General features: G+C 40.0%; 1 protein-coding gene across 1 annotated transcript in view; it reads left to right on the top strand.

The window, feature by feature from the left end:
- The window catches only part of LOC126092296 (gametogenetin-binding protein 2-like), a 137,220-nt gene that overhangs the window by 100,473 nt on the left and 20,733 nt on the right, over positions 1-16,014 (top strand). The window contains exon 10 of the mRNA XM_049907818.1: positions 7,474-7,592. Within this exon, the coding sequence (XP_049763775.1) occupies positions 7,474-7,592 (119 nt within the window). The remainder of the gene's footprint in view (positions 1-7,473; positions 7,593-16,014) is intronic.

Genomic DNA, 16,014 nt, shown 5'->3' with positions numbered 1-16,014 from the left:
GTAGAAATATTCCCAGAGATAAAGCCTCAAGATGATGACCATAAGAGAAAGAAATTGACCTTATAAATGAAACGTAAAATCATTACAAAATGCAAATGTTGTGTGAACATTGCTAATTTAGCACACATACAATCGGTCTACATCAACTATTTGCACTATCCTCAAGAACAAGGACAAGATTAAGAAGACAGATGCTTCAAAGGGAGTGACTAGGGTATCTAAACAACGGCTTCGTATTCTGGGTGATTTCAAAAGGTTGCTCCTTATATGGATACATGAAAAGCAATTGCAAGGTGACACTATTAATGAGAACATCATCTTGTGAGAAGGTGAGAGTGATTTTTGCCGACCTCGTCAAGAAGATGCCAGGATCATCAGTGGCCGAAGAAGTGTTTAAGGAAAGCCGTGGGTGGTTCGAGAAGTTTAAGAGAAGAACTGGCATCCACAGCACGGTGAGGCAAAGCAGCCACTTCTGACATAGGCCGTAGAGAACTTCATCAGCATCTTCAAGGTGCTCGTGTGTTCTTAGGGTTATCTGCCGCAACAGGTTTTTAATTGCAACGAGAGGTGTCTGTTGTGTGCTGAAGCGTACCTTTACAACAGCAGAGGAGAATGCATTGCCCGGTCACAGCCAATGAAAGACCATGTCACACTGATATTCTGTGCCAATGGAAGCAGCAATTTGAAAATTACGCTGCTGCTTGTTTACATTCAGAAGCTCCACGAACCTTCAAGAAGTGTAATGTCCAGAAGAGCAGATAAAATGCAATGTGGAGGTCAAACAAAAAGACTTGCGTGACACACAATCTTTTTTGTGATTGCATCAATGAAGTGATTGGTCCTTTCGTGAAATATTTGAATGAGATGAATCTGCCATTTCAATCCTTGCTTGTAATGGGCAGTGCTCCTGTCCATTCTCCAGGCCTCCAAGAACACCTCCTTGAAGAATTTCAGTTCATCAAGATCCAATTTCTGCCTCCAACACCGCTCCATTACTCCAGCCTATGGACCAGCAGATTATTTCTAACCTAATTTTTAAGGAGCTCTACGCTAAAGCACTCTTTGAGCATTGCTTTGAGTTGACTGAAGCTGCCAAGCTCACTTTCAGAGAATGTTGGAAATTCCACTTCAACATTGCTGCCTGTGTCAGGATGTCTGAAATGCATGGGAAGGGGTTACCCAAAGAACTCTCAATTCTGCTTGGAAGAAGTTTTGGCCAGAGTGCATTCACGAATTTGACACTGAAGCATTTGAGTTAGTAACTGTGGTGCCTGCAGTCAATGAGATTGTGTCTTCAGCCAAGAGCATGGGACTAGAAGTGAATAACAATGATATTGATGAGAAGACCACAGCCAAGAAATGACCATCAAAGGGTTTATGGAATTGTAGTGTGTTTCACAGTAGGAGCTTGTGGAAAGGAGTCCTTCAGAGGAGGGGGGTGAGGCGGTAACAGCAAAGCAGCAATCTTCTGCAGGTTGCTTTCTTGTTTATTCAACCTTCATCATGAGAATGTATTTGTGCTCCATCAACAAAAAGAGGACACACAGTAATGTCACTGTTATGTGTCTCTAATTATAAAGCATCTTATTTGTGTATTCTTTTAGTCATAGCAATTTGTGTTTATGTCCTAAAAGTGATTTGAGTAGCTTATTGTTCATTTGTACCAGATAAATTAACAAACGACGCAGCCGATTTTCCTTGGTACACAAAACTTGTCAGAACACTTTGCAGAAACAACGAAAAAAACATGCCAAATTTAAAGTGATGAAAATCTCCAAGATTGGTGATGTTTTACAGAAGCTCGAAATTTAGCACAGACTTCAGTGTGAGATGCTTATAATAGTTTCCACAAGGAAACTTTGTCTCGGAACCTGGCAGAAAATCCAAAGAGATTCTGGTTGTATGTGAAGTATGTTAGTGGCAAGAGACAATCAATGCCTTCTCTCCATGATAGCATTGGAGATTCTATAGAAGACAGTGCTGCCAAAGCAGAGTTACTAGACACAGCCTTCCAAAACGCCTTCACAAAAGACGACGAAGTGAATATTACAGAATTCGAATCAAGAACAGCTGCCAGCATGAGTAATGTAGAAGTAGATCTCATCGGAGTAGTGAAGCAACTTAAATCACTTAATAAAAGCAAGTCTTCTGGTCCATACTTAACAATCATATACAACCATTCGCTCTGTGAAAGATCCATACCTAAAGACTGGAAAGTTGCACAGTTCACACCACTATTCAAGAAGGGTAGTAGGAGTAATCCACTAAATTACAGGCCCGTATCATTAATGTTGATATGCAGCAGGATTTTGGAACATATAATGTGTCCGGACATTATGAATTACCTCGAAGAAAACAGTCTGTTGACACACAGTGAACATGGATTTAGAAAACATCATTCTTGTGAAACACAACTAGCTCTTTACTCGCATGAAGCATTGAGTGCTATTGACAAGGGATTTCAGATCGATTCCGTATTTCTGGATTTCCGGAAGGCTTTTGATACTGTACCACAGAAGTGGCTTGTAGTGAAATTATGTGCTGATGGAACATCGTCTCAGTTATGTGACTGGATCCGCGATTTCAGACTGGATTTGCGATTTCATGTCAGAGGTGTCACAGTTAGTAGTAATTGACGGAAAGTCTTAGAGTACAACAGAAGCGATTTCTGGCATTCCCCAAGGTAGTGTTACAGGCCCTTTGCTATTTCTTATCTGTACAAGACCTAAGTCGAAACAAGGCCCCGGGAGTAGACAACATTCCATTAGAACTACTGACAGCCTTGGGAGAGCCAGTCCTGACAAAACTCTACCATCTGATGAGCAAGATGTATGAGACAAGCGAAATACCATCAGACTTCAAGAAGAATATAATAATTCCAATCCCAAGGAAAGCAGGTGTTGACAGATGTGAAAATTACCGAACAATCTGTTTAATAAGCCACAGCTGCAAAATACTAACACGAATTCTTTACAGACGAATGGAAAAACTAGAAGAAGCCAACCTCGGGGAAGATCAGTTTGGATTCCGTAGAAATATTGGAACATGTGAGGCAATACTGACCCTACGACTTATCTTACAAGGGAACCTCCCCATAGCACCCCCCTCAGATTTAGTTATAAGTTGGCACAGTGGATAGGCCTTGAAAAACTGAACACAAATCCATCGAGAAAACAGGAAGAAGTTGTGTGGAACTATGAAAAAATAAGCAAAATATACAAACTGAGTAGTCCATGTGCAACATAGGCAACATCATGGACGAAAACAGCTCAAGGGCGTCGTGGTCCCGTGGTTAGTGTCAGCAGCTGCGGAACGGGAGGTCCTTGGTTCAAGTCTTCCCTCGAGTGAAAATTTTAACTTTTTATTTTCAGTTTATGTGACAAACTCTTGTGTTTTTATTACATTTTTGGGAGTGGTTATCACATCCACAAGAAAACCTAAATCAGGTAAGGTAGAAGAATCTTTTTACCCATTCGCCAAGTGTACAAGTTATGTGGGTCGACAACATGTTCCTGTCATGTGACACACTTGCCGTCACCAGTGTCGTATAGAATATATCAGACGTGTTTTCCTGTGGGGGAATCGGTTGACCTATGACTTTGGGATCAAATTTTTCAGTTCCCATTGGAGTGGCACGTCCTTTCGTCTCCTAATTGCACGGTTTTGCGGTGCGGTCGCAAAACACAGACACTAAACTCATTACAGTGAACAGAGATGTCGATCAACGAACGGACAGATCATAACTTTGCGAAAATAAAGAAAGTAAACTTTTCACTGGAGGAAAGACTTGAACCAAGGACCATTCGTTCTGCAGCTCTTCACACTAACCACAGGACCACAGCGCTCTAGAGCGCACAGTGTCCTTGATGTTGCATATGGTGCGCATGGACTACTTAGTTTGTATATTTGGCTTATTTTTTCATAGTTCCATACAACTTCTTCCTGTTTTCTCGATCGATTTGTGTTCAGTTTTTCAAGGCCTATCGACTGTGCCAACTTATAACTAAATCGGAAGGGGGTGTGATGGGGAGGTACCCTTGTTAGAAGCTAGATTAAGGAAAGGCAAACCTACGTTTCTAGCATTTGTAGACTTAGAGAAAGCTTTTGACAATGTTGACTGGAATACTCTCTTTCAAATTCTGAAGGTGGCAAGGGTAAAATACAGGGAGCGAAAGGCTATTTACAATTTGTACAGAAACCAGATGGCAGTTATAAGAGTCGAGGAGCATGAAAGGGAAGCAGTGGTTGGGAAGGGAGTGAGACAGGGTTGTAGCCTCCCCCCCCCCCCCCCCCTCGCCGATGTTAATCAATCTGTGTATTGAGCAAGCAGTGAAGGAAACAAAAGAAAAAATTCGGAGTAGGTATTAAAAATCCATGGAGAAGAAATCAAAACTTCGAGGTTCGCCGATGACATTGTAATTCTGTCAGAGACAGCAAAGGACTTGGAAGAGGAGTTCAACGGAATGGACAGAGTCTTGAAGGGAGAATATAAGATGAACATCAACAAAAGCAAAACGAGGATAATGGAATGTAGTCGAATTAAGTTGGGTGATGCGGAGGGTGTTAGATTAGGAAATGAGACACTTAAAGTAGTAAAGGAGTTTTGCTATATGGGGAGCAAAATAACTGATGATGGTCGAAGTAGAGAGGATATAAAATGTAGACTGGCAATGGCAAGGAAAGCGTTTCTGAAGAAGAGAAATTTGTTAACATCGAGTATAGTGGAGTGTAGCCATGTATGGAAGTGAAACGTGGACAATAAATAGTTTGGACAAGAAGAGAATAGAAGCTTTTGAAATGTGGTGCTACAGAAGAATGCTGAAGATGAGATGGGTAGATCACATAACTAATGAGGAGGTATTGAATAGGATTGGGGAGGAGAGAAGTTTGTGGCACAACTTGACTAGAAGAAAGGATCGGTTGGTAGGACATGCCTAAGGCATCAAGGGATCACCAATTTAGTATTGGAGGGCAGAGTGGAGGGTAAAAATCGTAGAGGGAGACTAAGAGATGAATACACTAAGCAGATTCAAAAGGTTGTAGGTTGCAGTAGGTACTGGGAGATGAAGAAGCTTGCACAGGATAGAGTAGCATGGAGAGCTGTATCAAACCAGTCTCGGGACTGAAGACCACAACAACATCTGTATAAACAATGTGGGAGACAAACTGAGCAGCCAACTTAGGTTGTTTGCAGATGACGCTGTGGTCTATTGACTAATAAAGTCATCAGAAAATCAAGTTGCAAAATGATTTAGAAAAGATATCTGTATGATGCGAAAATTGGTAATTGACCCTACATAATGGAAAGTGTGAGGTCATCCACATGAGTGGTAAAAGGAATTCGTTAAACTTCGCTTACACGATAAATCAGTCAAATCTAAAGGCCGTAAATTCAACTAAATACCTAGGAATTACTATTATGAACAACTTAAATTGGAAGGAACACTTAGAAAATGTGGGGAAGGCTAACAAAAGACTGTGTTTTATTGGCAGGACACTTAGGAAATGTAACAGATCTATTAAGGAGACTGCCGACACTATGCTTCTCCGTCCTCTTTTAGAATACTGTTGTGCAGTAGGGATCCTTACCAGATAGGACTGATGGAGTACATTGAAAAAGTTCAAAGAAGGGCTGTACGTTTTGTATTATCGCGAAATAGGGGTGAGAGTATCCCTGAAATGATACAGGATCTGGGCTGGACGTCATTAAAAGAAAGGCGGTTGCAATGGAATCTTCTCATGGTATTCCAATCACCAACTTTCTCCTCTAAATGCGAAAATATGTTCCATTAAGGAATTATCCTTTACATCTCTGTGTATCACTTGCTGTAATCTGCCATTACTAAATGGCTAACCCGGTTCATGCTTCATGGTGCTCAGTTCTAGTTGCACGTTGCCTATGTAATGCTCCTAGGAGCAGTTCCAGCATTTTATAGAATTATTGACTGAGTTTAAAAATTTAAAGTACTATCATAATCTACACATTAAGAGGTATAATCTTAACTTAAAGTTTTCGTGCTGTTCATGCAGTAAAACTTCAGCATCAGACATGACGCTGGTGCTACTAACTGTATTCACAACATGTTTTGCAAACAGTATCCACATATATACTACTGTATGTATCTGCAGAATCATCATTGTAAGACAAGCAGTTCAGGAAATATTACTCCATAAACATTGAGATGAATGAAAAGAACTAGCAACCAGAGTGCAAATCACCCCCCCCCCCCCCCCAAATCCGTAGTATACTCATACAGTGTAGACAATGAGAGCCCTTAGCAGTTTCCTACAAACATTTAAATGTAATTCAAACCTTTCTTAAACTTTTTCTCACCCACACACCTAACATCAAACATATAACGTGTTAAAATATATCTAAAAAGAAAGATGATGAGACTTACCAAACGAAAGCGCTGGCAGGTCGATAGACACACAAATAAACACAAACATACACACAAAATTCTAGCTTTCGCAACCAACGGTTGCTTCGTCAGGAAAGAGGGAAGGAGAGGGAAAGACGAAAGGATGTGGGTTTTAAGGGAGAGGGTAAGGAGTCATTCCAATCCCGGGAGCGGAAAGACTTACCGTAGGGGGAAAAAAGGACAGGTATACACTCGCGCGCGCACACACACACACACACACACACACACACACACACACACACACACATCCATCCACATATACACAGACACAAGCAGACATTTTCAAAATGCTTGTGTCTGTGTATATGCGGATGGATATGTGTGTGTGTGTGTGCACGCGCGAGTGTATACCTGTCCTTTTTTCCCCCTAAGGTAAGTCTTTCCGCTCCCGGGATTGGAATGACTCCTTACCCTCTCCCTTAAAACCCACATCCTTTCGTCTTTCCCTCTCCTTCCCTCTTTTCTGACGAAGCAACTGTTGGTTGCGAAAGCTAGAATTTTGTGTGTATGTTTGTGTTTGTTTGTGTGTCTATCGACCTGCCAGCGCTTTCGTTTGGTAAGTCTCATCATCTTTCTTTTTAGATATATTTTTCCCACGTGGAATGTTTCCCTCTATTATATTCATATAACGTGTTAACTTATATGTAAAGTAATCAGAAATTTGTAGCTGTTTTATGGATGTGAGTTTGAATCTTTTGGCCAGTACTGGTTCTATACTATCTCATTATTTTATTTTTTCTATCTTATTTTTTGTTGTTTGTGTTTAATATTTTTCTTTAGTTTTGCCATATGCTAAAAATGAAATGTACAGAATAAATTAATTTCTTGAATAATCTTCTGGCTAATATGTCACCAGTTTTTTTTTTTTTTTCTTCTTCTTCTTCTTCTTCTTCTTCTTCTAAAGATACCAGTGTTGCTTGTTCCAAACAGTCGTTTATGCTTTCCTTAATCTGGGTTCTGAATGACACCTGTGACTGAGAGTTGTTGATATAAAAGTAGCTATGTTGTAGTATTGAATGACTGGCTAATCTAAAGAAACTTTTGTCAACAGGAGACAACCTTTCGGATCAGCTCAGTGACTCTCACACTTGCACCCTTAGTCACAACACTGTGAAGAATGGGAGCTATCACAATGGTGTGCAGTTACTATCCCTGCAGCAGATGCTTGAGGTAGGTCAAGCTAATCACACTGCACTGTTTGAATTTTTCATTCTCCTATAGATAAGTAACTATCTGCTTCATTCATGTAGGCCTAATGAGTAAGTAGAATGGCTTGTTAAATTGTTATTAAATATTCCATGAATTGTATAAGTTTTAAGTGAATTCTGTATTTAATCATTGAATGCCTTGAGGATGTGGTGTTAAAAAATGTGTAGAATTAGTCTACATGAAATTTTGAACATTGCATTTACACAGAACATTTGGGTTGGTAGAGTTTGAAGAAATCGTGTCTAATAAGGAACTATTAAATGGTCTCTTACTACTACTTAAGGGTACTGATTGGGTTTAGTAGAATCACAGGGAACAAAACCACTAAATAAACTCAGTTTCAGTGTGGGCAACAGTGAACTAAGATTATTGTTGTTTTTGTCTTCCTGAATTAATTAAATAAAATCAACCCATGAAGAATTGTACAGTTGGTCTCTGAATTTCTCCTTCATTAGTCCAATTTGGTAAGGGTGTCAGACCAACAAACAGTACTTAAGAATTGCCTAGACTAGGAACTTGTAAGTGACTTATTTTGGGTATGAATTACAATTAAATTTGATTCTTATGATTTAAGGAGATAGGACCTGGATACATTGAAACAACAATTGGTTGTTCAAGGAGTTTCAAAGGGAGCAATAACAATGGAGACCATCAGGTAGCTTTGAGAGTTGAAGTAGAGAAGGCATCAGAGGATCAAATAGGCAAAAAGGCAAAGCCAGTAAAAATATTTGGTTGACACACAAAATGAATTTAACTGGCGGAAGGAAAATTTTGAAAATGCCAGTAAAAGAGAATACAGAGGTCTAAAAAAAGGAGGTTCGTAAGAAATGCAAAATTGCAAAGCAGGAATGGATATAGAAGCAAAGCAAATCTCTAGAAGCTTGTGTCACTTCAGGAAAGATGCCACCTGTTGTTGTGGTCTTTAGTCTGAAGAATTTTGATGCAGCTCTCCGTACTACCCTATCCTGTGCAAGCTTCTTCATTTCCAAATAACTAATGCAACCCACATTCCTTTGAGCCTTGCTTACTGTATTCTTGTCTTGGTCTCCCTCTACAATTTTTACCTTCCACATTTCCTTACAATACTAAATTGGTGATCCTTTACGTTCGGGACATGTCCTATCAACAGATCCCTTCGTTTAGTCAAGATGTGCAAAAATTTCTTTTCTCACCAGTGCTATTCTGTACCTCCTCATTAGTTACATGAGCTATCTATTTTATCTTCTAACAAAGAGATAGAGGGGCTGGCCAGTACTTACCTCAGCTCAGTACAGCCGATAGATACACAAAAAACAGAACCGAAAATTTACATTCCTAGCTTTCGGAACAAATGTTCCTTCATCAGGGAGGAGAAAGGGGAAAGAAAGGGGAGAAGGGAAAGTGGATTCAGTTACTCACAACCCAGGTTATGAAGCAACAGGGAAAGGAAAACAGGGAGGGTAGCAAGGATAGAGGCATCGTTGTCGTTCCCTCTGACAACCATGCCTCCATCCTTGCTACCCTCCCTGTTTTCCTTTCCCTGTTGCTTCATAACCTGGGTTGTGAGTAACTGAATCCACTTTCCCTTCTCCCCTTTCTTTCCCCTCTCTCCTCCCTGATGAAGGAACATTTGTTCCGAAAGCTAGGAACGAAAATTTTTGGTTCTGTTTTTTGTGTATCTATCGGCTGTACTGAGCCTGGCCAGCCCCTCTATCTCTTTGTTAGTATTTGTTTCACATCTTTATATGAGATTTTCCATTAATCATTTAGATCACCTATTTTATCTTCTGTATCACTAAATTTCAAAAGCTTCTATTCTCTTCTTTTTTGAACTATTTATCATCCGCATTTCGCTTGTATACATGGCTATACTTGAGACAAAAACCTTCAGAAAAGACTTCCTAGCACCTAATCTATAAACGAAGTTAACAAATTGCTCTTCTTCACAAATGCTTCTCTTGCCGTTGCCAGTCTACACATTATATCCTCACTACCTTGGCCTTCATCACTTACTTTAGTGCCCAAATAGCAAAATGCATTTAATACTTTAAGTCTCTCATTTCCTAATTTAATTTCTTTAGCATTTCCTGATTTAATTAGACTACATTCCATTATCCTTGTTGTGCCCTCAAGACACTGTCTATTTCATTCAACTGCTGTTAAAAGTCCTTTGCTGTCTCTGACAAAATTACAATGTCATTGGCAAACCTAAAAGTTTAACTTTATTGTCCCTGAATGTTGATTCCTTCTTCAGATTTTTCTTTGGTTTCCTTTACTACTTGCTCATTGTCCAGATTGAATAACACCAGGTATAGGCTAAATCCTGTCTCACTCCTTTTCAACCACTGTTTCCTTTTCATGCTCCGCTCTACTGCTGTCTGGTTTCTGTACAACTTGTAAAGACCCTTGTGCTCCCTGTGTTGTACCCCTGCTGCCTTCAGAATTTCAAACAATGTATTCCAGTCAACATAGTCAAAAACTTTTTCCAAGTCTACAAATGCTATAAATGTAGGTTTTTCCTTTCCTTAACCTATCTTAAGAGAAGTCGTTGGGTCAGTATTGCTTTGTGTGTTCCTACATTCATCCAGAATTCAAGCTGATCTTGTCTGAGGTTGGCTTCTGTCATCAGTTTCTCTATTCTTTGGTCAAAAATTCATCTTATTTTGCAACCATGATGTATTAAACTGATAGTTCTGTAATATTCACACCTGTTAGCACTTGTTTTCTTTGGAATTTTAATTATTGCATTCTTCTTGAAGTGTGAGGATATTTCGTCTGTCTCGTGCATCTTGCACACTAGGTAGAATAGTTTTGTCATGCATGGCTTCTCAAGGCTATTAATAGCTCTAACGGAATGTTGTCTACTCCTGGGGCCTTGTTTCCACTTACGTCTTTCAGTTCTCTGTCAACCTCTTCTCGCAGTGTCATATCTCCCACCTCATCCATGTCCTGTTCCCTTTCTATAATATTGCCTTTTAAAGTTCATTTTCCTTGTATATCCCCTCTATATACTCCTTCCACCTTTCAGCTTTCTGTTCTTTGCTTAGTACTGGTTTTGAGTCAGTGATTGTGATATTCATAGAGTAATTTCTCTGTTCTCCAAAGACCTCTTCAATTTTCCTGTAGGCAGTATCCATCTTTCCCCTAATATCTGTATCCTCGCAGTTCTCCTCTAGTCATTTGTCCTTGGCCATTTTACACTTCCTATCAATCTCATTTTTTCGACATTTGTATTCCCCTTTGCTTGCTTCATTTTTGTATTGTCTCTTTTCGTCAGTTAAATTCAGTATCTCCTGTGACAAGCAAGGATTACTGTTAAGTATTGTCTTGTTACCTATTTGATCCTCTGCTGCCTTCACTATTTCATCTTTCAAAGAGCTACTTGTTCCATTTGTATTTTATTCCTTTCCCTGTTGTAGTCACTTGTTGCCTAATGCTTCCTCTGAAATTCTCAGCAATCTCCAGTTCTTTCTGATTATCCAGGTCCCATCTCCTAAATTTACTTCTTTGTTGCAATTTCTTAAGTTTTAACTTGCAGTTCGTACCAATAGTCGGAGTCCATGTCTGGCACTGGAAGTTTTGTACAATTTATTGAAATCTCTGTTTCACCATTATACAATCTATCGGAAACCTTCCAGTGTCTCCTGCTCTCTTCCACATATACAACCTTCTAGCAATATTCTTAGCAATGATTAAATTATGCTCTGTGCAAAATTATACCATTTCCATTTTTTAAGTTTTCTAACCTACTTGAGCTGCCCGATAAAGGGAGCTAACATTCCATGCTCTGACCTGTATGTAGTTTTGTTTCTCCAGATGACATCATCACCCTGAGTAGAACCTGCTGGAAATCAAAGTGGCAGACTATTTTACCACCAGATTATTTTACAGAAGAGGGTGCCATCATCATTAATCATACACTAGGGCAGTGTGCCTGTGGGAAAAGTTACAGGTTTAGTTTCCCATTACTTTCAGCAATTTACAGTACCAGCATAACAAGGCCATGCGCTGATGTTACAAGGTCAGATCAATCATCCAGACCATTGCCCCTGCAACTGCTGAAAGGCCACTGCGGCTCTCCAGGAACCACACAGCAGATAACCCTCCATTGTGGTTGCGCCTATGGTACAGCTATCTGTATTGTTGAGGCATGCAAGCCATCCCACCATCGCAAGGTCCATGATCCTGGGGGTGATGCTACCTACAACAGAATTAAAGAAACCTTTTGAGACAAGAGAAGCAGCTGTATGATTATCAAGGGCTCAAATGGCTAGCCAGTAGTGTACCAAGAAGCGAAGGCTGAAAGATGGAAAGAATTTATAGAACAGCTGCTGTAAGGAAAGAAACTTGAAGACAGTATTATGGAAAGGGAAGAGGAAGTAAATAAATGTAATATGAGAGATGTGACACTGTGAGATGAATTTGACAGAACACTTAAGAGTTGATGATATTCCCTCACTCAAAATTATTGAGATCCTTGGGAGAACCAACCAAGACAAAAACTACTACACTTAAAATGCACGATATATGAGATAGGTGAAGTAACCTCAGACTTCAAGAAAGATGTAATAATCCAAAATCCAAAGAAGACAGGCACTAAAAGATGAGAATAATACCGAACCATCAATTTAATAAGTCATGCTTCCAAAATATGAGGACCCACTCTTGCAGATCCTCATCCAACTGAAACAATACATCCTGCATGTCTTTCTTCAGGTAGCCAAAGATGTGAAAATCGCACAGCAAAATATCGGGGCTGTATCGAGGATGTTGAGTGTTGAAAGTGTAGCCGTTGTCAAAGTGGCAGTGTGGAGGCAGGCATTATTGTACAACAGGATGATTCCATCTGACAACATTCCTCGAAGGAGAAGGTCATCAACGTGGTGTCACCATTTCAAGCCTGAGGGCAAGTGGTAGAGCCAGTAGTGGACACATCCCTCACTAAAGAAACCCAAAGCTGTTAGCACGAGGCACGGTAAGTTCCCTCCACACTGCCAGTTGGATGAAGGCTATGCTGCAGCAATTTTGGTTGGCAAAAATTCCAACTTCTTGCCTACAACCCAGATCTTGCACTGTGTGGATTTCCTATCTTTGGCTACCTGAAGAAATACATGCATGGACATCGGGTTCAGTTGGATGAGGAAGTGCAAAAGTGGGTGTGGTTGTGGATCCATTAGTGGCATACTGCATTCTTTGAAACTGGAATTGATCATCTGATCTCTGGGATAAAGGCTTTAATGTGTGTGGTGATTACTTTTGAATGGAATCATTCTACGGTCCCATTGCAGTGGATGTTAAGTTTTCATTTGACTGCCCCTCATGTTGTTGTTGTTGTTGTTGTTGTTGTGGTTGTGGTCTTCAGTCCTGAGACTGGTTTGATGCAGCTCTCCATGCTACTCTATCCTGTGCAAGCTTCTTCATCTCCCAGTACCTACTGCAACCTACATCCTTCTGAATCTGCTTAGTGTATTCATCTCTTGGTCTCCCTCTACGATTTGTACCCTCCACGCTGCCCTCCAATACTAAATTGGTGATCCCTTGATGCCTCAGAACTTGTCCTACCAACTGATCCCTTCTTCTGGTCAAGCTGTGCCACAAACTCCTCTTCTCCCCAATTCTATTCAATACTTCCTCCTCGTTAGTTATGTGATCCACCCATCTAATCTTCAGCATTCTTCTGTAGCACCACATTTCGAAAGCTTCTATTCTCTTCTTGTCCAAACTATTTATCGTCCTTGTTTCGCTTCCATACATGGCTACACTCCATACAAATACTTTCAGAAATGACTTCCTGACACTTAAATCTATACTCGATGTTAACAAATTTCTCTTCTTCAGAAACGCTTTCCTTGCCATTGCCAGTCTACATTTGATATCCTCTCTACTTCCACCATCATCAGTTATTATGCTCCCCAAATAGCAAAACTCCTTTACTACTTTAAGTGTCTCACTTCCTAATCTAATTCCCTCAGCATCACCCGACTTAATTCGACTACATTCCATTATCCTCGTTTTGCTTTTGTTGATGTTCATCTTATATCCTCCTTTCAAGACGCTATCCATTCCATTCAACTGCTTTTCCAAGTCCATTGCTGTCTCTGACAGAATTACAATGTCATCGGCGAACCTTAAAGTTTTTATTTCTTCTCCATGGATTGTAATACCTAATCCGAATTTTTCTTTTGTTTCCTTTACTGCTTGTTCAATATACAGATTGAATAACATCGGGGAGAGGCTACAACCCTGTCTCCCTCCCTTCCCAACCACTGCTTTCCTTTCATGCCCCTCGACTCTTATAACTGCCGTCTGGTTTCTGTACAAATTGTACAGAAATCAGATGGCGGTTATAAGAGTCGAGGGGCATGAAAGGGAAGCAGTGGTTGGGAAGGGAGTGAGATAGGGTTGCCCCTCATACTAAAACAAATTATTTACTGAAAAATGATAAGTCTGATAAAAGCTGCCATTGGGGCAGATCACTTTGAGGATTGTAAAAGTGCAGGGATACACGAGGCAATTCTGAAACCTACATTTATCACATCTTCAGTTTTAAACAAAACTTCTGACAGTATTGACTGAAATAAAATCGTAGGAATTTTTGAGGTAGCAGGAATAAAATACAAGGAGCAAAAAGTTATCAGCAATTGAGTTAAGGAACAGGAAAGGGAAGCTGTTGAGAAGAAAGTGAGAAAGGGTAGTGGGCTATCACTGATGTTATTTGCTGTGTAACTTTAACAAGCGATGAAGGAAACCAAGGAAAAATTTGGAAAGCATATTAGAATTCAGGATGTAACCTATTTCCATATCTCTCATATATTTTAACTGCATTTGAATTCTTAGTCATATCAATAACACATTTGGTTTGCTACAAGACAATAATGGCGGTCCAAACCCTAACCAGCATTGTACCACTCTTTTTGGTGCTGTATCTTTTATGTCCAGCCGCACTTTTCCCATGTGTCAAACTTACCTGATCTTACCTATAGGACAGCTACCAGGACATTGTACACCACTATATGAATTCAGAGAATGATTGTGCTAAGAAAATTACACTCTGAGGAAGTTGTTACACCAGTAAAGCAAACACAAGTCTGGCAGAAGCTGAATATTTGTGAAGGCCCAAGAAGCTGAATACATTGTCGAGGCTCAGTGTCCTCCATTGTCATAGATGTACATTCGTTACAGCAAGTTACAAATGCGTCAATCAAAATTCACAATGCACTCACTTATAACTTCCCTCAGACACTACCAATATGTAAGAGAAAGTTACTTGTACCAGAATACACAATATTAATCTGCCATCTGTTTTGAAACCTGTACCTGTGATGCCAATCATGCTTCCACTCCACTAGGATAGTTTAGGAAATGCTGGCACTTTTGCAGCAAACACAAAATAACAGAATCCTCTCCCTATCAGTACCAAATGGGTCATCAGTGATGATTTAAGTCACAACACTGAGGCAGCAAACATTATATAAGTGAAGATACTCCACTGACCCACATGAATTACAGCAATGGCGTTGTGACTGGCATAAGCTTTGCACATTGTCTGACATTGCCTAAATCTGTGACTTTGTCATAAATCAAAAACAGTCCCTCTCATATCTGGCACTTGTGAATGTAGATCAATCAACTGAATTAAAAGTTGAATATCTCGTGATTCCCTACTCAGATCGTGTTGCACTTTTCACCACAATTATTCTAATAAAATTCTCTATACAGCTATAATCAAACAATGGAAAATCCAGGATGGAATATAACAATACCAGAGAAGGAAAGTTGCTATTCACCATATAGCGGAGATGCTGAGTCGCGATAGGCACAATAAAAAGATTCACACAGCTGTAGCTTTTGGCCATTAAGGCCTTTGTCAGCAACACACACACACACACACACACACACACACACACACACAACTTGCACACACGTCTGCAGTCTCAGAGTGCATTTGCGTGAGTGTGTGTATGTGTGTCTACTGCTGACAAAGGACTTAATGGCCAAAAGCTATGATTGTGTGAATCTTTTTATTTTGCCTATCGCGACTCAGCATCTCTATACAGCATAATTATGCTTATACTTGCTTTCTTTCATTATTTTAATTTAGCCAGTTGTGGACAAGGGGCATGATGAGTGTGGACAGCGGACAGACATACCACTGCTACATCTCAAGGAAGAAGAAAGAAAAACTTCAAAGCTTGCTGATGACATTGTAATTCTGCCAGATGGCAAACAACTTGGAAGATCAGTCAAACAGAATGGATATTGTCTCAAAAAGATATTACTAAAGCAGTCATCAATCCGAAGAGCACTTGCCTGAGAAAGGCAAAGGTTCCGAGTTTGAATCTCAGTTAGGCACAGTTTTAATCTGCCAAGAAGTTTCATATCAGTGCACATTCCATCGCTGAGT

The sequence above is a fragment of the Schistocerca cancellata genome, chromosome 1 (assembly GCF_023864275.1).
Source record: "Schistocerca cancellata isolate TAMUIC-IGC-003103 chromosome 1, iqSchCanc2.1, whole genome shotgun sequence".
Lineage (NCBI taxonomy): Eukaryota > Metazoa > Arthropoda > Insecta > Orthoptera > Acrididae > Schistocerca > Schistocerca cancellata.
The sequence above is the reverse complement of the archived record's forward strand: the minus strand, read 5'-3'. Positions and strand labels throughout refer to the sequence as shown.